General features: G+C 48.0%; 1 protein-coding gene across 4 annotated transcripts; it reads right to left on the bottom strand.

The window, feature by feature from the left end:
* Positions 1 to 2950: 2950 nt before the first annotated feature.
* Positions 2951 to 26532, bottom strand: IL10RB (interleukin 10 receptor subunit beta). 4 transcript variants are annotated; one of them, XM_072968733.1, is made up of 7 exons: positions 26349 to 26532; positions 25014 to 25137; positions 21211 to 21368; positions 18634 to 18800; positions 14687 to 14834; positions 9745 to 9902; positions 2951 to 3680 (listed from the first exon to the last, which is right to left on the bottom strand). In XM_072968733.1, exons 1-7 carry the CDS (start codon positions 26395 to 26397, stop codon positions 3399 to 3401), a joined length of 1086 nt encoding a protein of 361 aa, XP_072824834.1. In that variant the 5' UTR covers positions 26398 to 26532; the 3' UTR covers positions 2951 to 3398. The 4 variants fall into 4 exon arrangements, with proteins under 4 accessions (XP_072824834.1, XP_031546213.2, XP_072824831.1 ...); XM_031690353.2 differs by having other exon boundaries at positions 18634 to 18734; positions 26349 to 26510; XM_072968730.1 differs by lacking the exon at positions 26349 to 26532 and having other exon boundaries at positions 25014 to 25204.
* Positions 26533 to 26786: the final 254 nt, after the last annotated feature.

Below are 26786 nucleotides of genomic sequence, written 5' to 3'. Positions count from 1 at the left end.
TAACATACCGATCCATGTCTCAAATTCATCTTTGAAATACAAGAGGACCTTCGAACACTTCATTTTCAAGTGCTCTCCTCTGTGTTTCAGCTGCTTTTTAAACCTAGACTATTTATTATTGTTGAATGCAAGCCAATGGCTGTTTAGATTTACTCACCTATTTACCAGTTTCTTTCCTTTGTTTCTTCTTACATAACAGAACTTCCATCTGGGAATGGTTTCCTTCTGCCTGAAATAAGGTTTTTGATGTCAAAACCCCTCAACTTTGTTTGTCTGTCTTTATTTTATCCCTTTTCCTGAAAGATATTTTTTGCAGGCTATTCAATTCTAAGTTGACAAAGATTTCTGATGTACTTGGAAGAGATTCGAACGCTTTTTGGCTTCTAATACTGCTGAGAAATCATCCAGAAATGTAATTGTTCTTCCTCGGAAGGTAATCTGCCTTCTCTGTTTTTGTTGTCCTGCACTTTGACTCTGATGTGATTTCTTCTTATTTATCCAGCTAGGAATTTGTTGAAATTCTTGAATTTCTCGAGTGGTGCCTTTCATCAGCCATTATCTTTACAGATATTCAAATATTGCTTTTGCCTCATCGTTTTTTTTCTCACATCTCCTCCTGAGACTGTGATGAGACATGTAACAGATCATCTCACTCTATCCTCATGTATCTTATTTATTAGCCTCTTATAGTTTCCATTCTTATGTTTCTCTGTACTGCATCCTTGATAATCACTTCAGCTCTACCCTCCCAGTGATGGTTAATTTTATGCGTCAACTTGGTGAGGCCATAGTACCCAGATTTGATCAAAAACCAGACTGAATGTTGCTGTGAAGCTTTCTTGTTTTTGTTTTTTAAACATGAGATTAGCATTTAAATCAGTAGACTTTAAGTAGAAACAGATTACCCTCGACAATGTGCGCAGGTCTCATCCAATCAGCTGAAGGCTTTAAGAGAAAAAAGACTGAGGTCCCCAGGGGAAGGAGATAATTCTGCCTCCAGACTGCCTTTGGACTCAACTGAAACATGGACCCCTCCCTGGATCTCTTGGCTGTCAGTCTGCCCTACATATTTTAGACTAGTCAGCCTCCCATAATTCCCTAATATAAATGTCTCTCTCTCTCTATGCACACATCCTATTGGCTCTACTTCTTTTCTTGACTAATTATGTTCCTCCTCCTGCCCAGTTTATTTATTTTCTCTTCAGTTTTTCCTAATCTGCTGTTAAGTCCATCCTCTGACTTTTAAATGTCAATTACAGTGGGGGGTTAGGGGCACTGACCCCCTGCACTGTTGAAAATCCATGTTGTCACTTTACAGTCGGCCTTTGTAGCCATAGTTCCGTCTGTGGATTGTGTAGGGCTGTAGTATGTATTTATCGAAAAAAAATCTGCATATAAGTGGCCCTGCACAGCTCAAATCTGTACTGTCAACTGTATTATATTTTTCATCTCCCAGATGTCTATTTACCGCCTCCTACACCTCTCCCCCCACCCCCTGCCACCAAATCTGTTTGATCGTTTCTTACTCTCCAGATTGTAATGATTGCTCCCCATTATTCTCTCTCCTTGTGGGAGAATCATACATCCGACTGGTCCTATGTGACTCGCAGCTCCTCCCTGGGGAGGAGTCCACCTCCCTCCTCTCCTGACATTGGCTTGGCCATATCTCTGGCTGAAGGAAGTGGGAAGCAGGGACAGGCTCCAGGTCCAGGCAGGAGCTCTAAGCAGGGGCAGGCAGGCAGCTGTTTCCCCACTCGGCATGTCCTTCAGCTTAGATCCTAGAATTAAGGCATCACTGAGATTACAAGAGACCCATTGTTGACCGCCAGCCACACATACAATGAGTGAAGAAGAAGTCTTTGTTTTCAGAGCCACTGAGATTTGGGGTTCCTGTGAATCATTCAGCCTCTTGTGCTGTCCTGATGTTATCAGTGCCTTCTCACATTTATTTGACTGCGCAGCATGCTGTGTGTTCTCTGACTGTTCGTATCAGCATCTGAAGTCAGGGCGGGTGTGGCTCAGCTGCCTGGGGCTTCTGCTGGCTCTCGCTCGTGATGCTTTCCTTTCGGGCTTCGCGATTTGTAACTGTTAACCCTGAAGTTTTATTTGACCACCTGGAGAGTGTGGCATTTTGAGCCCCTAAAAACAGAGACGGGTTCACACTTGCACAAAGGAGATTCCACAGACACATGAGGGGGATTTAGGCAGGGATCAGATGAATAATGAGGTGTCTCCTTTCCTTCTCCCAAGCCTAGAAGTTCACAGTCCTGGTCCTCTTCCTTCAGGGAAGAAGAATTTACTGGGGAAGAGGATTGCTTTCTCCCTTGTTGTAAGACTAGCCCCAGACCAGCGTCAGGGGACACCGAGAGCCCAAAATACAATGCTTGCTCCCTCGCCTCGTTATTGAAAGCAATGTAAAAATACTGAACAGGTCAAGAAACTTCTGTCTATTTCCCCCATGATGTTTCATTTTAAAAATGTCAAATTATTTCAAAAAGTACTTTTTCTCTCTTTTAGGGAACTCTGATGAATCTGCTTTATTGGGCAATCTGGCCCAGAAGAAGGGACATCTGTTGCTAACCTAGGTTTGTGAAGTTAGTCATACCCATGAGATTATGTTGCTGGCAGGACTAGCTACTGTTCACTGACTACTCTGTGCTGGCGCGGGGGTGGGCATTTTTCACGGAGTGACACTACTCCTTGGGTCTTTTCATCCCCACATACAGATGAGGAAACCAAGCGGTCATGGGTGAGTAAGTGTCCAAGGCGGAATTCAAAGCCTGGGGCCTCCTATTCTCTGAAGCTTCCCAGATGCTGTGGGGCCCCTGCGCCAGGCACAGTCCCTGGTTGACCGCAGGCAGGGACTGAAGAACATCCTCTGAATGAATGGACATTAAACATGACGCATGAGAACCTTGTTCAATCTGACAGTCACACAGATGCAGTATCATTAATACACACAGATTAAATAAACTTTAATAGTGCTATATAAAACTCGTCCATGTAGGAAAGTAAGTCTCTGAGAATCCACAAAGTCTGCACTCTGTACAGTGTTTGCTGACAATTACTTCTGAGTCCAGGCCATTTTTTTGGACCAGTCTATTGGCACTCTGCTCAGATTTTACAGTATCTCAGTTTTTATTCCTCATTTTAAATATTTCTGCTTGCCACCATTTAAAACCTTTTTTTTTTTTTTTTTTTTTTGGTATATCAGTGAACACAAGAGGTTGAAAACCATACCTCCGGCAGCCAACTACTTCCTTTTTTTAATCATTAAGGCCTTTATAAAGTAGCAAGTTCCCAATACGGAGTCTTTTTGCCAAGTGAGCCTTTAAAATTCAGCTCTTTGGTTGTTTATGCTTGTCCCACTGTCTGAGAGTTCTCGATTTGGGGTTTACTCAGGTGGTCTCGGTCCTCGTTTGTGTGTTGCTCTGATCGCCTTCAGAGGCAGATGTGAGAAGCAGGGGGTCACCGTGCCCAGCTGAGTGTGGTCCCTCCTCGGAGACTAGTTCAAAGAGTCCCTGCCCAGACTGGGTCCTGAGGCTGCAGCTGGTGCCAGGATTCTGCCTGTGGCTTTCAGATACTTCTGTGATGACACTCAGTTTGTCAAAAACTTCATTCTCATCAGACAGTAGGAAGGAGAATGAGAGAAGTGTGCTGTGATGAGGATGGCCCAAAAACTGCAGGAGGAAAAAAAAAGAGTTAATTATCAAAGTTTCCCATTCTTTTTTTCTGGGCTCATGATTTTATATAGAACTCCTGGCTGGAAGACACTGTTTAAAAAAATGTGACAACAGCAATAAGACAGTTCCTCAAAAAATTAAAAATAGAATTATCATATGATCCGATGGTTCCACTTCTGGGTATATACCCAAAAGAACTGAAAGCAGGGTCTTAGAGAGACATTTGCACACCCGTGTTCAGAGTAGCATTATTCACAATAGCCAAAGATGGAAGCAGCCCAAGTGTCCATCCACGATGACTGGATGAACAGAAGGTGGTCTATATGTGCAATGGAATATTATCCAGCCCTGAAATGTAGTCAAGTTCTGATACGCTCTACAACACAGACGAAGCTTATGCTAAGTGAGCTAAGCCAGATACAAAAGGACAAATACTGTATGATTCCACCTGCATGAGGTACCTAGAGCAGGCAAACTCACAGCCAGAAAGTAGAATGGTGGTTGCCAAGGACTGCGGTGAGAGGGAGATGGGGAGTTTTGTTTAATGGATACAGAGTTTCTGTCTTGCAAGACAAAAGGAGTTCTGTGCATGGATGGTGGTGATGGCTGCACAACAATGTGAATGTACTAGAACACCACTAAACTGGACACAGAAGTGGTTACGATGGTAAAGTTTACGTTATGTGTGTCTTACCACAATTTTAATATTGCGACAATAAATCTGCACCTCATCTGCTAAGTGACCACAGGTCTGCCTCTGACAGTTCCTCTTATAAGCCAGGAGGGTGATTTTTCAGGACGATTAAGAAGCTGTGGGGCTGACACAGCCTGGGCATCCTTTCCTCTAGGAAGCAAGGATGTTGCAGGCACGGCATAGATGTGTCTTGGAAAAACAATCTCCTGTGCATCCTCACCCTGAGTTGGGGACCCTCTTTGGTGCCACCCAGTGTCCAGTGGGCCCCACACTGTCCAGTATAGCAGCCACCAGCCACACACGTGGCTACTACTTGAAATGTGGCTAGTCTGACTCTATATGTAAAATACATACCAGATTTTAAAGACTTTTATGTAAAAAGGCTGTAAATATTTCAACACTTGATCACATGTTGAAATGATATTTTGGATACACTGGGCTGCATGAAATGTATTATTAATATTAATTTCATCTGTTTCTTTTTACTTTTTAAAAAACCTGGCTACTAGCAAATTTAAAACTTATGTGCTGTGTTTCCGTCTAGCACGTTTTACGGATGCTGATTTTTCACAGTGTGTCCCTTCAGCAGGCGGGCTAGTTACAGACAGGAACCAGTCTAATCATCCTTGTCACTCCAACACTTCAACAATGAAAATGCCCATATATGTTTCCTGGAATATCCACTGATTTCACATTCTCCATTTTTCATCCTTGTAGGTCCACTAATGCTTTTAATCTTCAAGATGAGATGGAGAAACATTCCTTAAAGGATTGCATTTTTAACCTCTCCCCTGAGTTGGTTATTCTTTAAGTCACCTGTCTGCTCCCTCTTTATGTCATCTGTACATTCTCTAGACCATGGTTAATGGATTCTCTACATGATGAGTCAAACTGGAGAATTTCATGATGTGAGGAACCCCATCTGCTCCGGGTTTCCTGGCGCCTCCTTCTCCCTCACTCCCCTGGCCCCTCTCCAGCGCCCCCACCTGTATTTCTCAGATATTACAGGGGCTGGTCCACAGTCACGGCTGCAAATTCTTCCTGCGTTGGAGGCATGAGCTGCTTCCAGAGTGCCCCTTAACTACGCTGGTCTCTGGCTTTGATTTGCCTGGCAGCATGCTGTCACCCCATCTGTCCTTTCCTGTGTGATGACATGTCCCTTTGATGGTGAAGCCAGAAGCAAAAATAGCAGGTGAACAGTTTTGCTTCCTCTTTGTTCTCCATTTACAAAACACCTTCTACCCAGAGCAAAGGGCCCGCCCCTCTTTATTCTTCCTGCTGCAAATGTTGCTTTTCAGAAGCCCACCTCTGGAAGATTCTTGGCTCTTTCTGGTGCTGCAGTCTCACTGGCACTCTTGTTAGAAGGTTCTGGCTGCTCTGAAACTCTTGCCTGTGGTCACGGGGCCCACTTTCTATCCACACCGGAGGCTGTGCTGCCCACACTGGAGCTGAAGTGGCTCCTAGTGGAGTCCCTGTCCAGGAAGGCAGCTGTCTCAGCCAAGGGCACTTGTCCTCCCCAAAGTTGGCCTGGAGCAACTGACTGGCTGGTGTGGGGACAAGGCCTGACATCAGCTATCATGACAATATGGGACTAGGACCAGGAAAGCAAGAAGTGGCAAGGCCTGGGTAAGACATATGTACTTCAGAAGGTGGGACCCTTGTCCAGTGAAGATTCAGGGACCTCCCACATCCACTTTAGAGGTCCCATGGAATAGGCCATGCCGGGACACTCTCTGCAAAGGAAGGGACTGATTATCACGTCTTACCGCCCATGGCTAAGAAGGAAGCACCATACTAGGTGGGCCCCTTAGGGCTCTGGGGGCAGCATGTTCCACACCTGGAACACAACTCCGGTGTGTTTACTGACTGAGTGACACAAAAGGCTCCTGGCCCCGAGGGGGCCCGGAGCAGGAAAGGGCCCCACAGATAGTCTGGGCTTTGGAGCAAGCTGCCCTGGCCACATCCCATGCTGGTTAACACCGGGGTACAAAGGCCTGGCCTCATCTCCAGATGACAATGTGTTAACCCAACAGACGTGAAATGGCCGTGAGACCTGGGAGATCCCTGAAGGGCCTGTGGTGGGAAAAGACACTGTGGAGAGCTGATGGCAAATCCCAAGAGGAGAACCACGGTGCGGGTCACTACAGTCCTGCGGCCAGGCTGCCGTCTGCAGCGGAGGATTGCACCCTGTTGGCAAACAGCTCCTGGAGCTTGGGCTATGGGAACCTGGGAGAGACAGAACCTCCGGCCACAGGACGCCAGGTGACCATGCCACCTAAAAGTGACCATCATGAGGCTTGTCAGACCCACCCGGTCCTAAGGTGGGGTCAGAGGGTGCATGTGCAGGCAGCCCAGCCGACCCCCCTCATCCGCCCCTGCTGCCTCTGCTCACACCTTGACCTTGGTGGGGGATGAGTCCTTACGACTCGCAGGAGGGAGAGGCCAAACATGGCTCACAGGGAGGTCAGTGTGGCACGTGGGTGCAAACCAAACCTGGCCTGCCCCGGACAGCTGTGGTGAGGACAGTGCCTCCAACTGGCAGAGCTTCGGGCTGTGCGTCTGGTCATCTATCCTCTCTGTATGGAAAGAGAAGCGGCCCAAGGCCAGGTGTCTGTGGAATCCCAGGCAGGGCCCTGATGGCGAGGCTGGCGGTCACGGGCCAGAGGAAGGGAGACCGGAAGGCGAGGGAGTCCGGGAAGAGGCGTGTGGCTGGACTCTGGGAGCAGCTCCACGTGGGGAGGTCTCCGGACCACATAATGACTCCGAGACCCACAGCGGGGTCCTCTATCCCTGGAGCAAACGTTCTGTCAGGCCTCAGCAGTGCCGGCAAGGCCCTGCAGGACACGTATGGCTGATCATTCCCCAAACAGGTGTCAGCTCCAGTCGGGGTGCACTGGTGCCCCTTCCAGAGTCCGGGCCTCGGAATGCGACCCTGTTTGGAGATACGGTCCTTACAGAGGAAACCAAGTTAAAGGAGCCCCTTAGGGTGGACCCTGGCCTGATATGACTAGTGACTTAAAGAGGAAATCTGGACACAGGAGAACACCACGTGAAGATGAAGGCAGAGATGGGGTGAGGTTTCTACAAACTAAGGCACCAAAGATGACCAGCAGCCTCCAGAAGTGAGGGGAGCGGCCGGAGCAGCTTCGCCCTTATGGACCTTGGAAGGAACAGACCCTGCCAACACCTGCGTCTTGAGCTTCCAGTCTTCAGGGCCTTGGGACGATGTGTGTCTGTTGCTTAAGCCTCCCAGTGTGTGGTGCTTTGTTATGGCGGCCTGAGCTGACTAACGCACGCTCTGCGTTATACACCATGTCAGGCCCCGGGACCCAGTGATGGCAGAGGAGGCCAGGAGTGGCTTGGTATCCACGTGCTGCACCTCCCCCGCAGCGGCTGCCCGCCTGGAAGGACAGTGGCCAGCCTGCTGAAGGTTGGAGCACGTTGTCCCCTGGCACCAGGCATGCACCGAGACTCAACAACAGCATGTGATACTGTGTCCCGAAGAGGTTTAGGGACCAACAGGTGGAAATGGGAATGGCCCTGCCCACCCTCACTCCCAGTGATGCTCCTGGGAGCCAGTGCTCCCTGTCCACGCAATTTTAGGTTCTATGTGCTCAGAGCTGAGCTCAGCAGACTACGGCCCATGGGCCAAATCCATGAGCATGGACTGGTTTCAAAGGATGGTTTTAAAGTTGTAAATGATTACATGTAAGTGGTTCTATAGGTATCCACATAAGATCTCAATCTTGGCCTCAAAGCCTAAATCAGTTACTTTGTGGCCCTTCAAGGAAAAGTTTGCTGACTCTGAGCTAGAGGGTTCTCAGAGGGGACGTTTCCACCAGGGAACACAGTAGGGGTCCCACTAAACTTTCAGTTATAGCGGCCACCTTCTCATGTCAGGCTCCTTGTGCCAAGAAACTAGCCGGCAAGGAAAGGAGTCAGCACATGGGTCATTGGGAGGAGAAAAGGCTGCTGCCATGTGATGAGGGGCACCCAGCTGAGTGACAGGGCACCTCGTGGCACTGAGATGTCCCCTGTCCTGATGGCAAGTGGAGGAGCAGAGCAGCCCAGACCCATGCGGCCCCGTGAGCAGAGGCTCAGGCTTTTAGCACTGAGGGTGTGAGATGCCCTGTGAGGTCCGCAGGGCTAGTCAGGGGAGAGGGGTCTCCAGCAGGGACAGCAGAGCAGCGAGCCTGTGAATGTTACCCGGGACCAGCTGCAGCGGTGGGGCTGGACCTTGTTCCGTTAACCTTCCTCTTGTAACTTTCCCCAGGAGAAGAGATCAATTCAGCTCCTGGAGGAACTGTACCGTGGGTCCCGGTGGTTTACGGGGCGGGCTGGAGTGGATGCCACAGTAAGCCACCCGGACCTCCTTCAGCAAGGAGGCACACAGTCCCCTGGCTGCGGGAGCAGGGCTGCCTCCCTGCTGAGGGTCTCCCCACGAGTTTCCGCGCCCTAGTTTTGCCTCCCTCCTGCGGGTAGCCCACACCCAGCCCACGGTTAACATGGGACCCACAGGCCCTCTTGCCTCAGCTCAGGACATCTCTAAAGAGCCACCCCAGCTCCAGAGCCCCTGTGGGATGGCAGAGACCTCTGTTGTGACAGCATCACATCTCAACTTTCCCCTCCTCCCAGCCTGCTGACCTCGCTCCCTTAGAGGTATTACTCCCAAAGCTACTCATTAAGCCTTCTGAATGCAAACCTCCATCTCAGAGTCTGTTTCCTGGGGAATGAGACCGAAGATTGGGTCTCCTGGGGCTGGGCTTGGCACTGTTTCATTTCTAAATGTGAGCATATAGCCAGAATTTCATTTCTTAAGGCCACGTCTGTCCCACCATCTCTACCCAGGTACATCCCTTCTTCCTTCTAAACCCTTTGAAAATAGCTTTCCTAAAAAGACGGAAAAAAGAAAATTGCTTTTCTAGTCTCCGAACCACCTCCCATCATTTTTGTTGCTCCCAGAGACCCCCAAACTGAAGCTGCTCCTGCCCCTTCTCCCAGCCTCTCCCCTGGCTGTCCGCTGGCACTCAGCCTAGTTTTCTCTCCCTTATCTTCTCTGCTCTGAGCTCTGCCTTGTCTTTTCCTGTCCCAGGATCATCACCTTTGCTCCCTGACATCCCAAGGACAGGGAAGGATGGAGAAGGAAAGCGTCCTGGCTGGAGGGAGGGCTTCCGGAACAAACCTTTGTCCTCTCCCACAGGACAGTTCCATGAGCACAGATGTCCCTGAAATGGCCCCAGGGCTGGGACCAGCATGTGTCCTTTCCAGGAAAGCCCACTGTGCTGAGTTAGGCGTCCCTGACTTAGAAGGAAAACTCCTTCCAGCCAGCGTTTCTGAACCCACATCTGGCTCCACGGTACCACCTACCTCTTTCAGGTGCTGTGGAAGGGAATACCTCGGGGAGAAGGCGTACCGGGCCTTCCTGTACAGGCAGTGCAGCGAGGCGAGGCAGCCAAGGAGCAGCAGGAAGGCGGCACACACCGAGGCGGCCAGGACACCGGCCACGAGCCACGAGGGAGTGGTTTCTGCGGGGATGACGGGCTGGGTCATGTTCTTGTCATGCACAGATTGGATGACAGTGCCCTTAACGCTATTTTCACCATCACAATCCAATGGCAAGCCCAGAAATGGGGCCCAACATCTTGGAAGGTGTGCGGGGGAAACACAGCAGCTGTTCGAGGATCCAGAGGTTTGCAAGCCTCTGTCCCCTCCCTATCTTCCTCCAAGCTGGGCTTCGGCATGACTGCTTATATACACAAGCAAGCACTCTGACCTGCTTTACTCACAGGGCAGCCATCAGCAACCTGGTCTGGATAAACCTCTTCTGGCTTGAAGCAAGAAACAGGACTCCCTGGGTCCCCAGATCCCCACTGAAACACACGTGCTGCAGTGTTCTGTCCTGAGAATCACACGGACCACCCCATCCAATGGCCTGCACTCAGAGACTCTCAGGCCAAACCCTGAGCCCACCCAGCGCCCCCCTGAGCTCCTGTCTGGAAAAACCCAAGGCTGCCAAAAGATCTCACCTTTGTTCTGCGAACCTTCCTTTCTTAGTACATTTTCATAAAAAGCTTAGGACTGTAAATCCTTCCTCTGTCCCTTTGAGACCTACACGGATCTCCTACAACCCAAGAGTGTCTTTCTCAAGGACCTGAAAGCCATTCCTCTGAAGTGGGGAAAAAGTGGGCCCCTGTCTCTGAGTCTCAGTACGAAGGAGGAACCCATCTGACAAATACCGGTGAGCGTTAGACACAGACGGCCTGCCCGCATCCATACTGACCAGCCATCTCACCAGTTTCTGTCATTTCTCACTTCCCTGGCTCTCTGCTCTCTTCCCCTCCTGGTTCCCTATTCTTCCTTCAAAACTCCCAGCTCTTTCTCCTCCTACAGTTGTGATCGACTCAGATCAGTTTTTACTGCTTTAATTGATGTCCGGCTTTATCTTTGATGGTGTACAGGATGTTGTCCCAGGTGGTCCAGCTCCCCTCATTCAGCCCCGTGGCCAGCCGCCCTCCTTGACCTCTCTATGACCAACCCCTGGAAGCCAGCACCACCTTCCTGATCCAAAGCCAAAGCATTTGGTGAACGGGCCCAGCCCTGTGAGAGCAAGTCGTTTTAAGGGGATGGTCTATGGGAAAATGTCAATTCTTACTCACATAGGGCTGATCAAAGAACCCCGAAACAGCACACAATCCCGGAGCGACACTGACTGCAGTCCCCTGCGGGCCCCTCCCAGCACAGAGTGAGGTGCCCAGCAACAGACACCCCTTAAACACTGGAGGATGGATATGGTGGTCATAAGGGGTAAGAGGCTGGATGAGCCCGCTTCCCTTCCCTCTTCGTCCTCTTACTCCACAGTTCACACTGGCAGTGTGAACAACCTTTCTAGCCTGTGCCCTTGCCGAGCTCAGAGGGACTCATCCTGGGTCCCTCTGAGTTCTTGTTTCATTTACTAGAATCGAGGTGGGTGGTGCCTTCTAACCCGCACTTCTTGCATGTTCAACTCAGATATGTCTCCCTGGTAGACGTAGGGTATTGTGGCGAGGGAGCCGGCGGGGGTGGCCCCCAGGCTATCGCCCAGCTGTAAACAGGAGGTCGACCTGAGATCTGATGTCCCAGCTCTGGAGGAAGTTCCAGGATCCTTCTCATCCATCCGTCTTTTCATTTAATATTTCAGCGGTTCTTTAATTTGCCATGAATCAGAATCACCCACTCAACACTGATTAAATGTGGACTGCCGAGCCCCTCCCTGGCATGGTTGGTGACACTGTGATGAACCCCTGGGTGGCAGTGCCTGGGTGTCCTTGGGTCCCAGGCCCAGACATCGCAGCATCTTAGACAAGAACATTCCACGAACACACGTGGTTGATGGTGACGAAATACAAAGGGTGTTTCTGTGACTCACCCCGAGGGAGAAGAGGGGGTGGAGAGGACCCTGCTTTACACAGGCTATGAATTGTGGGGGAATTGAGTAATCACACCCTCTACAGAAAGCTCTCCAGCTGGTTTCAGTCTACCCGACCACGCTGTTGGCCGGACCCCTTTCTCTGTTTCACCCGCAGGGAAACCGCACCTTCACTTACCTACGGAATTAATCTGTAGGCAGTGGGCACAGACATTACTTCCCTCCTGTCATTTACTAGCTGAGTGCCATTGGGCAAGTTACTTCACCTCTCTGAACCTTCACCTTCCAGTCTGAGAAAGGGGAGGCCTTCCAGTGCTCTCACTAAAGACCTGTTGTGAGGTTTAAATGAGAGAACTGTTTCAACGAACCCAAAATGATGTTTGATGAAAGCAGGTTTTTAACGGGCTATACTTTCCCTTTTCTTTTCTAGAATGTTTGGACTTTGTCAGTTAATGGGTGATCCTTTACAATCATGAAATATTTCTTTTTTTGGTCAAACTGTGTGCCCCATGCCATGTTTCATGACATAAACCTTAAAGAATAAAGATATGAGATGAATAATGTCCTTATTAATAATAGTGATGGCTAATACGTGCTGGGGCTCACTCTGCACTGGGTACTGTCTGGAGTCCTCCCAGCACCACCCCTCCTGTGCGGTAGCATCATTTTATTTCCCCCATTTTGCAGATCAGGTGGCTGAGGCACCAGGCAGTTCAGGACTTGCCCGATGTCACATGTTCTGGAGTTCATGGTGGGGAAGGACAGGTCACAGGACAACCGGGCTTGTACTCAAGGCTTGGGGAAAGCAGCCGGCGGGTGTTTAGAGGAAAGAGGAATGATTCCAAGGTGAGGGCCTCTAATGATTCAAGCAGGATGCAGGTTCCCAAGGTACAGAATTCTGACACATGATTCAGGAGAGGAATAAAATGGTAGGCTTTTGTTATTTAAAGGCTCTGTTGAGAGGCTCAGTCACTGCAGGAGGAACACGGGCTGACAGAGGTGGGGCACTTGGGGGCGACAGAAAAAGAAAGGAGAGTGACAGAGAATTCCCTCTAGAGACACAGCAAGAATTTCCATCTTCTCTGTGGCTCTGCAATCCTGAGAAAATCTACTAATACGATTGTAAAAGGGTTTTGGATGACACTGAAAAGAGCACGTGCCTGGGAGAAGTGACAGAATCCTGGATTCGGGGAAGTAATTTGTGCATTTACAAAATATATGGGGAAAAAAACCTCAACAACAGTAAGATTCAGGAAACTACAGGCTGGTAAACTTGATGCAATGTCCAGAAAGAAAATACGAACATTCCAGAATAGATCGTTAAGGAGCTAATGACAAACACTTAAAAAAGATACAGACAGCAACTAAAAATAGTAGCATGAGGGCACCAAGAAGTTAGCTAATAGTGGCTGCCTTTCCTTTTTCCAGATAGAATTACTTACTGTTAAATAATGGCATATCCCAAGCTGTCTTCCTTGGAATGCTCATCCTCAAAAAAGGTGTTGAAAGATCTAATATGCTAAAAATGTTATTAATATATAGGATGACTTTTCTGAGAGGGAAATGTGGGGTACCATCATTTCCAAGCACATCTGACTACCAGGCTCTTGCTTTGTGAAATATCCTACAGCCACTCCTGGGATACTGCTGGGTCACTGGGTCCTCAATTTTAGCTGATATAAGACTCTACCAAAGTCTTTCACAGTGACTTTGTGGATAATAAAACAAAATAGCGCATAACAGTCCACGATACTCAGATGGGTGGGGGACCAGTAAGCAAGCAGTTGAGTAGTCTAAAGGAGGGTGTGTCCTAGACACACCAACAGTTTAAATAACAAACTGGTGAGGATCCTGAGGCTCTTCCCAGCAAATCAGATGGTGAGACAGAGCAAAACTGGGTGAGAAATATGTTCAGTGACAAAAACCAACATTCAGGGACTTGAAATGATGAATCAGTGTGATGGCAACCCCGTGACCGCCTCAGATGCAGCCACACAGAAGATGAAAAGCTGCGCACTCTCGCCGGCGGGAATTCTTTACTCTCCGTTGTATTTCTGTGGCCCCTCGCTCAGCGCCTTGCTTCCAGGAGGGCCTCCGTGAACACAAATGGCCAGGAGCAGACCTGCACCAGTGCATCCTTTCGTGGTCTGAGCTGGCTGAGCCTCTGGATGTCTTTAAATAGCAAAAAGGCCTGTCATTTGTGTGCAGACATCCAGGCTACAAGTTTTTATCACCTCGTATGCAATTGCAATGCGTCTGTATACAAATAATCAGGGTCCAGGCCAGCTGGTACCCTGCCCCTCCCTCTTTTCCTCCTTCCCTTTCCCCCTTTTGTGTGTGTGTGTGTGTGTGTGTGTGTGTGTGTTTTTAAGAAGCACCAAGCGTTGGGGCACTCTGCCAGACGCTACAATACACGTCATATGTGAAGGACTGTGCGGAGGTCCTGGTGCCAGCATCCACGAGGGACCCTGAAAGCGGCTCGCTGAGGAGAGTGAGAGGGCCTCCTAATTCCCACACATCGTGTCTGGAAAAACTGGAGATGTGCAGCCTGGGAAGGGAAGGCTCCTGGGTGTGTGTGCCAGGGCGCGACCTTTGCTGGGTGGTCTTGGGAGGGCTGAGACTTGCTTCAGGGAGCCCCAGGGGACAGAACCGGCACATTGGAGGGGGCCGCATGGCGGGGGACCTCAGCTCCCTGGGCAGAAGGACTTGCCTTTGGTCTCTCTGGTCTAAGAGTGAATGAGTTGCCTCAGAGGGTGGCGATCTCCCTCCCGGCATGAAGCGGTCAGTCACGGGGTTTTGGTGATATCTCAGGAGCCCTCCAGCCCTGATACTTGCTGGGAGTCTATAAAGCTCTGGGGGATGCTCAGAGTGGGGGAGCTGCGGATGGTGCATCTTAAGACTCACCGTCATTGGTTGTTTGTTCACAGACCAGCTCACTCCATTGCCCCGTTTTGTTCCGATCAGGAAGAAATCCTTGAACTTGAACACAGTAAGTTGTCCATGACTCAAGATTTCGGAGGACTTCAAAGTCGTACTGACAAGTAATTGTATACTATAATGGAGACAAAAATAAGAACATGCCTCAGCAGTAAAGGGGCACCATCTTTTCTTTCCTCCCCTAACACTCACCAGTTCTAATCTTCACTTCAGGAAGCAGGTGCTCCTCCCAGTTTATGTCAGGGCACCCTGATACCATCCTAAGGGAGGGGCAAGGACTGACAGGTCCTCACAAACCATCTCATTTCCTGAATTCTCTAGCTTAGACGACATACAAACCATCTTACCTTCTTTGTTTTGTTTTTTTTGGGGGGGGGAAGGGGGATGTAATTAGGTCTCGCTATGTATTTTTTAATTAATTTTTTATTTTATTTTTTAGTGGAGGTACTGGGAATTGAACCCAGGACCTTGTGCATGCTAAGCCTGCACTCTACCGCTGAGCTGTACCCTCCCCCATGTCTACTTCCTTAAAAAAAAAAAAAGATAAAGCAGCTGTATGGGTTGAATTTCATCCTCCTAATATTCATATGTTGAAGCCCTAACCCCTGGTACCTTAGAAGATGACTTGGTTGGATAGAGGGCCTTTGCAGATGTAATCAAGGTAAACAAGGTCAGCAGTGGGGGGCCCAATCCAGTCTGACTGGTGTCCTTGTAAGAAGAGGAGATTTGGACACAGACATGCACACAGAATACCACATAAAGATGAAGGCAGGGGTCGGGGTGATGCCTCTGTAAGCGAAGGACCCAAAGATGGCCAGTAGTTACCAGCAGCCTGGACCAGATCCTTCCTCATGGTTTTCAGGAGGAACCAATCCCACAGACACCTTGATCTCGGACTCCCAGCCTCTAGAACCTTGAGACAGTACAATTCTGTTGCTGCAGCCACCCAGTTCAGTGCACTTTGTTTCAGCAGCTAGCAGGCAGACACCTACAGCAAGACTCAACATGATTTTCTAAGTTGAGATCATGTTTTCCTCGGAACCGCGTCTCCACTCATGCAGCTGGGCTGCCCTCCCCCAGGGCTCACCTCTCCTCGAGGGCACACGCCACAGCCTGCCTCCGGCGGGGATATCCTGGACTCATCGTAGCTTGATTGGAATAGCGTAATGGGCATCATTAATTGATGACACATTTCTGAATTTGAGAAACCAAGATAGTTTCCGGCAAAATAAAGGAAATTAAAAGAGTACGTACGGCCTGTATTTCCAGCATGGTCATAATTTTCTGACAGAAGGGTCTTACGTAAAATCTGTGACGTGAGTAGGAACTTCACAGTGAGTGAGCGCAGACTCTTTTTCACTCTGGTAATTGGTTATTCTTCTGTGGGCCGCTGGGCTTGCTGACCTCTTATCTCTAGGCCTTTATTGTATGAGAAGCTAAGCTCACTGAGGTCAAGAACTGGATCATACTCACAGAAAACATGCAGAGTACAGTATAACTTCTAATAGTGAAAAACAAAAGTAAGAACTACCTCTCCCCTCCCCCAGCTGTCATTTCTAGAAATCCAATACCTCTAGCACCTTACAGTGCAATTTTTGCAGGACTAACCTCAGAGGCTGATGCTCAAGAGGCAGACAGGGAAGAGAGTGGCACAGATGTGAGGGGACCTGCTCAAGTCCCCTCCGCTTGCTTTTCTAGCCTTCCTTCACTTCTGGACAACTGCTGGTTGCATCTTCTCACTTTCTCCCTTCAGGAAGAAACAGAATTTCCAAAAGCCTTTTATGTTTTCAGCTCAGGGACCTACTAGGGTACCTGCTCAGGGACAGACACCTGCATGCGAAAAGGGAACCGCAATGCCTTATGGCTGCTGCAACAGAATGACACAGACTGGTGGGCTGGGTGGCTTATCAACAACTAACATTTATTTCTCATGGTTCCAGAGCCGGGAAGTCCAAGATCAAGGAATGGGCAGATCTGGTTTCTGAGGAGGACCTGCTTCCTGGTCTGTAGCTGGATCTTCTTGCTGAGTCCTCACAATGTGGAAGGGATGAGGGAGAGAGCTCTCTGGGGTCTCTTCTGTAAGGGCGCTAATCCCGTTCATGAGGGCAACACCCTCATGACCTAATCATCTCCCAAAGGCCCCACCTCCTGACACCACAAAATTGGAGATTAGGTTTCAACATATGAATCTGTGGGGTGGGTTGAGAGAACACATTCAGTCCACAGCACATACGAACTGCTAAAGGTGACACCACAGGCACCTGTGAGGGAGGCGCTGGGGAGCACGCAGCCTTTCCAATGCTCTGCATGTCACGCCAGAGCTTTCCACACAGCCAGGTTGAGTGATGGGACAAATGTGCAACCAGATGCCTATCCTGTGGGCAGATTCTAGATAAGAAGCTAAAGATAGACTGGGTTTTGCATTTTGCACCTGTGGGAGGTGGCACTCAGGCATGGTAACTGTGGAAGGGGACCTTAATCATAGTAGGAGTTATCTTTGCAGCCCAGAGTTTAGCAGGGACAATTGCACGCAATAAGTGACCTTAAAGCTCATCATTCTATATTGCTTCCTCGGCCTGCATTTCCTGGGGTCTTGACTATGAGGAAAGTCATCTTATCTGTGAAGGCAGATATCCTGTATCATTCGATGAAGCATTAAAAAATTGAAATATAGTTGACATACAATATCTTAAGAGTTTCAGGTGTACAACATAGTGATCCAACATTTATTTATGTTATGAATTGATCACAATGGAGCATTTCTGGGGGGGAAAATTCACTTGAGATTTCTTTGGGCTATACATTTAATTATATCATTCCTCAGATAATACACATGGGTGACCCTTTCCTCCCAGATCCTTGAGAATTACTGATAAGATCAACATTTAATGTAGAGAAGACAGAATATAACTTAACTTATGTAACATACATGTAAGTCATTTTAGGCCCACAAATGGCCTTCAGCCCAGAAACACTAAGTATAAGAATTAAACTTGACCAAAGAGGAATGATTATAGCCTTAACATATCTACATAACGGGAAGGAAACCTCACATATTGACCACATACATTGTTCAGATGATGGGACAAGTTAATTTTTTTCACTGTGTCATTAAATTTCATAACAACCCTATGAAGTAGGTTATTATCCCCACTTTATTCATGAAGTAGGTTACAAGCCCATTTTGCAGATGTGACAAGCTGAGGTCAAGAATCAGAGTCACACAGTGGCAGGGGCCAACGTTCCAACTGGGTCTTTTCACCTCTAGTCTCATTTTTTTTTATATATTTATTTTTTCCTTAACAGAGGCACTGCAGATTGAACTCAGGACCTCGTGCACATCAAGCACGCACTCTACCACTGAGCTATAGCCCCCACCTGCTGGTCCATGTTTTTTTTAAAGGAATTGTCCCCTAAAGAGGAGGAAAGCAATGGGAAAAGATGGGGTCAGTCAGGTAAAAGGTGACATCATTTATCCAGGGCTAGGGTGGCCCTGACCACGGACTTGACTATTCCATGGGGTATGTGGGACCTGGGGGTTCACACCATGAAACAGTAGTCATTCACTGATCACTGACACAGCTGACTCCAAGTTTTCCCAGCCAACTGGTGAGTCAGCTCTGCCTTTTCTGGCAACTTCCCTTTGTGGAAAGGAAGCCCAGCCCTCCCTGCACCAGCGGCCAGCAAGTCTGCTCTTTGCATTTCCCTTGTGGCCTGGAAAGCGTGACCTGACACACAGGTCGGGTAACCCCTCAAGTGGAAGCTTCTAAAGCTCAAAGGACGAGGCCTGAGATCCTCCGGACCATAAGGTGCTGCCATCCAGCGAAACCTCCCTCCTTGTCATGGCCTCAGACCAACACTGAGTAAGAGGCAGGGAGTTTACATCTGACATACATATGATTCACCCAGCTTACCTTTTCATCGGATCCATTTTTCCAGTATTGCACATGGTAAGCCCATGAGTTATAAATATTCCTCATGGTCCATGTTTCAGGTTCCTTCTCAATTTTGGGGGCTAAGAAACGCAGATGTAAAGAATTAGCAAGCCCTTCTACTTGCATTCCAGGAGGTCCAATAATAGCTAAGTATGAGAACACAACAAAATGACAATCAAAATTCACATGTTAAAAAAACATCAACGTTTATCTTCTGTAACTGGGCAGACCAACTGGTCTACTGAAGCGCTCTGCCCTCTGAGACACTGTTGCAGAGACACTGACTGATGGGGTTAAGACGGATAGTTGGATTTTGCTTCTTAAAAAAAAAAAACTAATCTTTCAACTGTTGCCTTTATTAATCAGGTTTAGTCCATTTATGTTTAGTGTAATTTCTGATTTGGAGTTATTCCAACTACATTATTTTGTGTGCTCTGTAAAGACTGCTTTTTGGGGGGCTTGTTCCTCTCCTTTTCTTTCTGTTGGGTTGAATTTTCTTTATTTCCTTTACTGAGTTGGAAGCGACAGATGGCATTTCTATTATCTTTAGTGTTGAACATATATAATTAACCATACACATTTTCCTACAAGGTCTGAAGCTGCTCCTTTCCCAGAAGCTCTTTTACTAGATATTCCCATGATGTCCCTTCACTTTGGCTCTCTGGTCAACTGCCACCTCCTCAGAGAGGACTGTCCCTCACCACTCCATGTAAAGAGCAGCTCTTATCTCTCTCCCTACCAGGTACCTCCTTTATTTTCTAGTGAGCCACAGTCACTATCATAAAATGCGTATCTGTTTGTTGATTATCTGTCTTCTCCATTAGAACGTGTGTTCCACCAGGGCAGGGGTTTTTGTCTTGTTCACTGTTGTAGCTTCAGCATTACGAATATGACTGTAACGTGGTAGGTGCTCAGTAGCAGTAGTAACTGTGGACTGAATCGGAAGTGGCTCTGGGCCACTGCTGTTTGTGTTATAGCCTGTGTTCTTCTCTGGCTGCTGTGACGCTTCGGGGGCTGCTAATGGGTCTGCTTCTGGCATTCTACCCCATTTCTAATCTGCTGATGGCTGAAAACCAGGTAAGAACACCTATTAGATATTTTTTCTGAAGCAAGTATAAACAGGTTCCACATGACATCTTGAAGCACTTTGCCATCATGTAAACTTCAGGAGGCAAACAGCCGACGTGGGGCGGTTGTTGCTAACAGCACAGATGGGGAGCCTGGGCCTGAATCCTTGCGCTGCCACCTGATACCTGAGTGACCTTGGGGCAAACTGCTTATCTATCCAGCATCAGTTTCTAAAGAGAACTTCCATAGAGTGGCCCTCAAACAGGATTTGGATCCAGTCAGAAACTGGTAAGTCAGTTCAATTGTTAAGCTGTTTGTATTTTCAAATGTTCGTTTTTTCTTAGTATCTATCAAGAGAACTTTAGAAAAGATAACATCACTTTGATAGTTTCTGACTCCAAAAATAAGATAGTTTTTTTTTTGGTCCAAGCCTGGGACAAAATTAGGAATGGGCAGAGGATATTCTAGCCACATTCCCTACCACGGAGAGGGAAATTGGGGGAGCCCTGAGGGTCCGAGCAGGGGCGTGGTCAGGACAAAGACCCCTCCCTACGCGGACAATCCTCCTGATGCGTCTGTCTGCTCTTTGGAGGGCTGTACTTGAGTCTTATTAATGAGATTCTCATCCTCTTTATTCTCTCAATTGCTAAATGGTGTTTTAGTTTTCAGTTCCTGATATTCTAATGATGTTTATCTCATGGTCTCTGGTGGGTCCCCAGGACCCTCCAGATCTAACCCTGGAACATTCTTTTTGATGCCTACTGGCCAGCCTGACCCAACCCATCTGCCGTCAGCTGTGTCCATTCCTCTGGCCTTCATGCTGGGCAAGCTGGCTGTCTGATCTGCTCTTTCTGTCTCAACACCTGCCTGAAATCAGTCTTCACTCTTCTGTCTATTGCGTCACATTTCTTTAAGTCATGATTCCAAAATGCCTTCCTTGTAGAAAATTCACCACACTAATCCTTCCAATGTTTCTCATCAACAGCACTGGACCCAACTCATTTTTTTTTTCTTTTTAGTGGAGTACCAGGGATTGAACCCAGGACCTTATACATGTTAAGTACGTGCTCTACCACTGAGCTATACCCACAAAGCCCCAACTTGTTTTTATTCTCAAGGCATTCAAGTTATCAAATTTCTTTTTTGCAGGGGGTGGGGGCGGGTAATTAGGTTTATTTATTTATTCCTAGAGGAGGTCCTGGGACTGAACCCAGGACCTCCTGCATGCTAAGCATGCATTCTACCACTTTAGCTATACCCTCCCCAATTCAAATTTCTATTTAATTATCTTATTGACTTACGCCTATCCTTTCCTATCTCCACAAACTTCTTCAAGGCCACAGCCCTCTTTATCATATCCCCTAAGTTCGATGTGCAAGGCCATTCACTTTGTGGGCACTCAAAGAATTCTTGCTGATGGGACACCCAAAGGGGGAAACAACCAAGGCAAGATGACATTACAATAAAACAAAAACCATCGTGGCTTACTGTCATCCACAGGACAGAAGGTGATGTTTATCCAGTCTGAATGCTCATCTGCAAATTCAGCCCTGACTCTCAAGGTGTGGTCACCATACTTGGAAAGACTTGAGAAGTCACATTCCATCAAGACAGTACTCGTGCATACATCTTGGAATTTCCTATAACTAGAAAATCAGAAAAAAATCATGAGAGTTCTAACCTGAGTCTCTGAGGCTGACTGGTGCTTTATTCTTCCTGCTACTAAAGATTACCAGAGGGTAATGAGAGAATAAGGCAAATTCTTAATCATCAATTTTTATGAAGAGTATGTATCACTTACACGAGCTTTTTCCAAACCGTGCCTCATGGGATCGTAATGATCCTTGAGGTATCATAAGACATTTCAAAAATAATCCATCCCAATGCTCAACCAGTTCAGGGCAAAAACTGGGTGAGATAGAAATAAGTGTCTGTTTTTACAACAGAACTTCTCAGAGACGTTCCTATCCTAATGGGCACGCATCTTTCCAAAAAGGGGTTGTGTATGCAACATATTTGACCAAAAGCTTCCTTCTTTGATTATATATTTCTGAAAACTGTGGGACTTGGTTTGTTGTGAAATGTTGATACACACAGGTTAGCCAAAATAAGTATATCATAACGATTTCAAAAATGTCCTTTAAGTGACTCTTGTTCAATTACACTGGAAAAATTATAAAACAACCTGTTGATCTCAGATCTCCAGCCCTGACACCAATCACCAAAGGGAGAGCATGAAGTGGAAGAAAAGGGCTGCTTGCAAACACCTACCAGGTGTGTGCAACCTAACTTCACAGCAGGAGGTATAATTAGCTCCGCCCAACTTCAGGAAATCCAGGTTCTTGCCTTGCAAAAAGTGAGAATTTTGTCTGCTTGACACCTTCCTGTCTCGATGCCAAAACCAATCTCACTGCCCTCAGAGGTGACAAAAAAGGTGGTGGTGATAAAAATAACAGCCAACACTTGATAAGCACTTAGGTGTCAGGCAGGGCTGTTTTATCAATATTATCTCATTGCATTTTCACAACCCAGGAGGGCAGAACTGACATCACTCCTATTTTGTAGATGCGGTGCAGGTATGGAGAGAAACCTGCCCCACGGAACCCAGGTCTGCTTGACTTCAGAGTCCACTGTCTCGGGCTCCACCCCACACTCCACTGCACTCTTAGTAGGCAGAGATAACTTGGCTCAGACTATTTAACTATCTTGCTTTTTTCACTTAATATACCACAAACATTTCTCTAATCAATCAACTCTTCATGGCTGCCGAACATCTCATCAATTGGGAAAATCCAGGGGTCATTTCGTTAAGGGGGTTTCTACTGGTGGCCATTTCCTTCCATGTATTTAAACTAATGCAATTGGCTGGAACACGGAGTACTTCGAGAGTTGTTTTGCAATAATGTCTCTTTCACTGGGTCATTTTTTAATTACATATAAAAATATTTTTCTCCCCATTAAGCAGGTAATATGACCCATTCCCCACATTTATATCTAATTATTTTAGATGTTTACACATTAAAAACCACCATGACATCATCTTCTCTGGCCATCCCTACACAATGCACACATACAACAGAGTTTGTGCTATGCGGCAGCTCAGGTTAAATTCGAAACAAAGCTTTTCCAGAGGCATAGAAGGGTAATTGGATTTTTCAGGATCAAATTTCTTCCACACCCAGCACATGCCATGCTCGGTCTGCACATCTACCGAGAAGACCGGGAACCCACGCATTCACTCTTGGTTACCAGTTACTGGGGAGTCACTGGGAACATTTATGTAACAGACTTACACCCCAAACCAAACACCTCTACTCCAATGGCAAAGAAGCAAAGAACAGAACAACAAAAAATAAACTACGGGGAGAGAGACAGGGAAGTTAATTTTCCATAATGAAATCCCTAGAGCTATCAAGACAGAGTGGAGAAAACAGAGATGAGATTATAAAACCAATCAGTGCTAGAAAATACACTGCAGGAGAAAAAGAAGTCTCAGAATGCCCCTTCTTAAGCCCTTGGGAAAACCGACAAAAACTGGAATATAGACTTAGATTAAAGTATTGTATCATTGATAAGGCTGCCAAATCTTGGTAACTGTACTGCAGTGATGTAACAGGTTATCCTTGCTTTTATGAAATACACAATGAAATTTTAAGAGGCTAAAGGCATTATGTATGAGAGAGACGGGGAGAGAAAATGTGGGGAACCTTAAAAATTGGTGAATCTGGATACAGGCTATTTGGAAGTGCTTTGTATTATACTTGAAATTTTTGAAATGTTTTGTTGGCTTGGAATTATTCTGAACTAACAAGTTTAAAAGAATGTAAACAAGGATTCTCTTATTTATCTTTCTATTTCTTAGGGTAGGTCCCCTTAATAGAAATTGGTAAGAGGCTAGATAAGAAATTCAGGCAAGGTTTTATTGAGACTCACAGCATAAAGGAGCTAAAACAAGTAACAGGTTCCCTCGCTTGTTCCCTGAGGTGGGGGTGAGCTGGTCCCTTAAATGGGGTGAGGGCAGGGGCAGGTCCAGGGATCAGGCTGGAGGGGTGGCTTAGGTGGTCCCCCCACCCTCTTGGTGGTGCTGTGTGCAGGGATCACGCGCAGCTGCCTGCTTTAAGTGGCAGTTGGGTTTTTGGTCTTTTTGTATCTTGTTATTCATAATGTGCCCCAACTGCACATGCATGCAATTATTTTTAGTCCCTTATGGTTTCTTTGTATTTTGTTGCTCTAGGAGATGTTTGCCCTCGTGCAAGCACTGCAGCCCTGGGTCCCACATCTCAGGAGCCAGCCTGTCTCACTTTGACTTAGCAGGCCTTGGATATGTTTGTAAAATGAAGGCCGCGTGAGGAGTGTGGCATTAATGGCATCCGAGACCCATACTTCCTCTCTCCTCACTGAAGGAGTTGTCTGCCTTTGTATGTTTCTGAGTCACACTGGAAGCAGGTGTGTGGCTCATTGGCCTTTGGCCACCTGTTGCTGTTTGCACCTGGCACAAAGGGGCGTCACCTGCAGTCCAGCCTGTGGTGTATGGTGGCAGGCTGCCAAAGGACGGCTGGCACAGGGGAAAACCGACAGGCAGGGAAGGTACTGGGAGGTCAGAGCGGAGGTCATCATTGTGGGTGACACTCAGCCTTCCTTTGTAAGCCTCTGCTGTCTTCACAGAGCTTTTGACAGCCAGTGGCTGTCTTACGTGCAATCTCGGGACAGAGCCTTGGAGTAACTGAGCCCCCACTATGCACCCTGTCTGCACCACCCTGCACTGGGGCACCCAGGTTATAACCTACTGGAGGGGGTGGGTGGTAAGCTAGCAAGAGGCTTCTGGGCTTCTTTGCATGCCTCAGTTTTCTTGGAGAGCATCCACTTGTAAATTGCTGACTTCCAGCAATACTACTTTAAGTACTTGGAAGATGGTAATCTATGGCATTTTTCTCTTAAGAAACATCAATTGTGACAAACTCAGTATGCTCGCATTGTTGTAGGTTACTGCTGTGGCTGATGACACCCATGTCTACGTGATGAAATGTCTATTTTTCAGTGGCCCTGCAATGATCACACCACGAACTATCACAAGAAAAAGGAAAAAAGATTTTACTTGTCTGTTTTCAGAAAACAGAGTTTTGACAAGAATTTTAGGGCCAAAAAGAAAGAGGACCAGGAGAAAGGCTTCCCGTGGGCTACCATGGTTATGGAGGTGACAGGAGTCAGACTCTCCTCTGTGGTCTGGCCCAGTGACCAGCCCAGGGCCACCACCCTCTGGTGCTTTCCTGCCAAGAGTGCCCTCGACTTACCTTTGGTACTGAGCTGTGAAAGTCAGATTCCCCTTGGGAAAAGCAGGTGACTCCCACTGTAGAATGTTCTTGAAATTAACTGAATTCATTCTGACGTTTTCAGGAGGTGGCACCATTCCTAATGCTGTAAAAACAAAGGGTAAAAGTTGGCAACTTTTTTCCTCAAAAAGGTTGTCCAAGGAAATAACCATATCCAATACTCGGGTTTCCCCTATGGCTCCAAGTCTTCGAATGGGTATGTGGGTGAGGGACAGACAAGCTTTAACTGTGCTGAAGAGTCTGGATTTTATTTGAAGAGGGTTGGCGGGGAGGGTGGAAAGCAAGAGTGAAGTGGGGATGGATGAGGGTGACCTGGATTTGGGTGGTGGGAGAAGATGTGAGGGGGTGGGTAGATGGATTTTAGATATATTTCCAGAGGTATAAAACTGTAGAATTCCTGATACACCTGGAGTGAAGAAGTAAAAGTTAATATCCATTCCTGACTTAAGCACCTGATGCCCTGATTGGGGCTGGGAATAGGGAAACCAAGAGTCCCATTTTAGGATCTGCATTAGGTTTGAGATGCTGAAGGATGTGCAAGTGGGAATCAGAGGCAGACGGATGAACGAGCCTGGAGCACAGAGGACAGATTTAGGCTAGAGATAGAAATCATTTTTAAATTTTTAAATAGAAAGTGTCAAACGTACACAAAAGGAGAGAGAAGAATATAATAAACCACCATGAGCTCATCACCTAACTAGTGCCAACAGTGATAAAAATGTGAGTCACGAGAACGTAGCTAGTATTTAATGCCAGAGTTCGGCTGCCACTTCCCAAAGGGATAGTGTAGGGGAAGGAAAGAAGAGGGCTTCTACATGAACTTGGCGCTATGGCGACCTGGTACAGGTGGAGCACCCTAGGTAGAAACAGCCTGACAGTAGGAGGAACACCCCAGAGGTATCCTGGAAGGCCAGCGATAAGTTCATCAGAAAGGAAGGAGGGGACCATCTTGTTTGAACCTGGGCAGGCAATTTAGGGCAGGACAAAGGGTTTCACTGGACTTAGAACTCAGAAGCCACAGGGCTGGAGAGTTGAGGAGCAGAATTCAGATCTTGGGATGCTGAGGGCTGAATGGGAGGCCTGCCCAGGTACCTAGTCACTTTCAGTGTGCCTACGGGGTCCGCTCAAGGGGTCCAGGCGTCGTAGTCGGCCTCCGGGTCCCCGAGGGTACATCGGGTCGAGAAGCCGCACCACGGCGGGTCAGGGTCCCCGCGCAGGCTTGGGGAGGCGCCGGTGCACGCCGTCGAGCCGCCGCCCCGGAGACCTCCCGGTGTCCCCTCCCCGCAGGCCCCTCACCTGACACTAGGAGGCAGCCGCCCAGCCAGCTCTGGAGGCTCCGCGCCATGGTCTCGCCGGCAGCCCGGGAGGGCGCTCGGGGCCCGCAGGCAGCCGCGGGGCACCGGGGCACACGCCCCCGCGCCCGCGTCCACGCCCGGGAGCGTCGGCCTGCCCCGCCCCGCCCCGCCCCGCCCCGCCCCGAGGCTGCTTCCGGGAAGGGGCGGGGCGACGCGACGCGAGCCCCCGCCCCTGGATGAGGCCCCGCCCCTGCCTCGGGCCCCGCCCCTGTGCGCCGGGCGGGAGAGGCCATGGTCAAAGACTTGGCGGGGAGCAAGGAGGTGCAGAAGTGAAAGGGGACTTTCCTCCCCGGTGAGTGGAAAACACCGATAGTAAAACAGGTTGCAAAACTGTAGGCACAGTGTCCCATTACACTAAATGCTTGCTTTGAAAGGAGCC

The sequence above is a fragment of the Vicugna pacos genome, chromosome 1, assembly GCF_048564905.1.
Source record: "Vicugna pacos chromosome 1, VicPac4, whole genome shotgun sequence".
Lineage (NCBI taxonomy): Eukaryota > Metazoa > Chordata > Mammalia > Artiodactyla > Camelidae > Vicugna > Vicugna pacos.
The sequence above is the reverse complement of the archived record's forward strand: the minus strand, read 5'-3'. Positions and strand labels throughout refer to the sequence as shown.

Coding starts and splice junctions, on each gene's coding strand:
- IL10RB (XM_072968730.1), bottom strand. CDS start 25,204: ATGGTTATTTCCTTGGACAACCTTTTTGAGGAAAAAAGTTGCCAACTT. Junction 21,369..25,013: donor TTCACAGCTCAGTACCAAAG/GTAAGTCGAGGG, acceptor CTGATTTTCTAG/TTATAGGAAATTCCAAGATG. Junction 3,681..9,744: donor TTCCACAGCACCTGAAAGAG/GTAGGTGGTACC, acceptor TTCCTCCTGCAG/TTTTTGGGCCATCCTCATCA.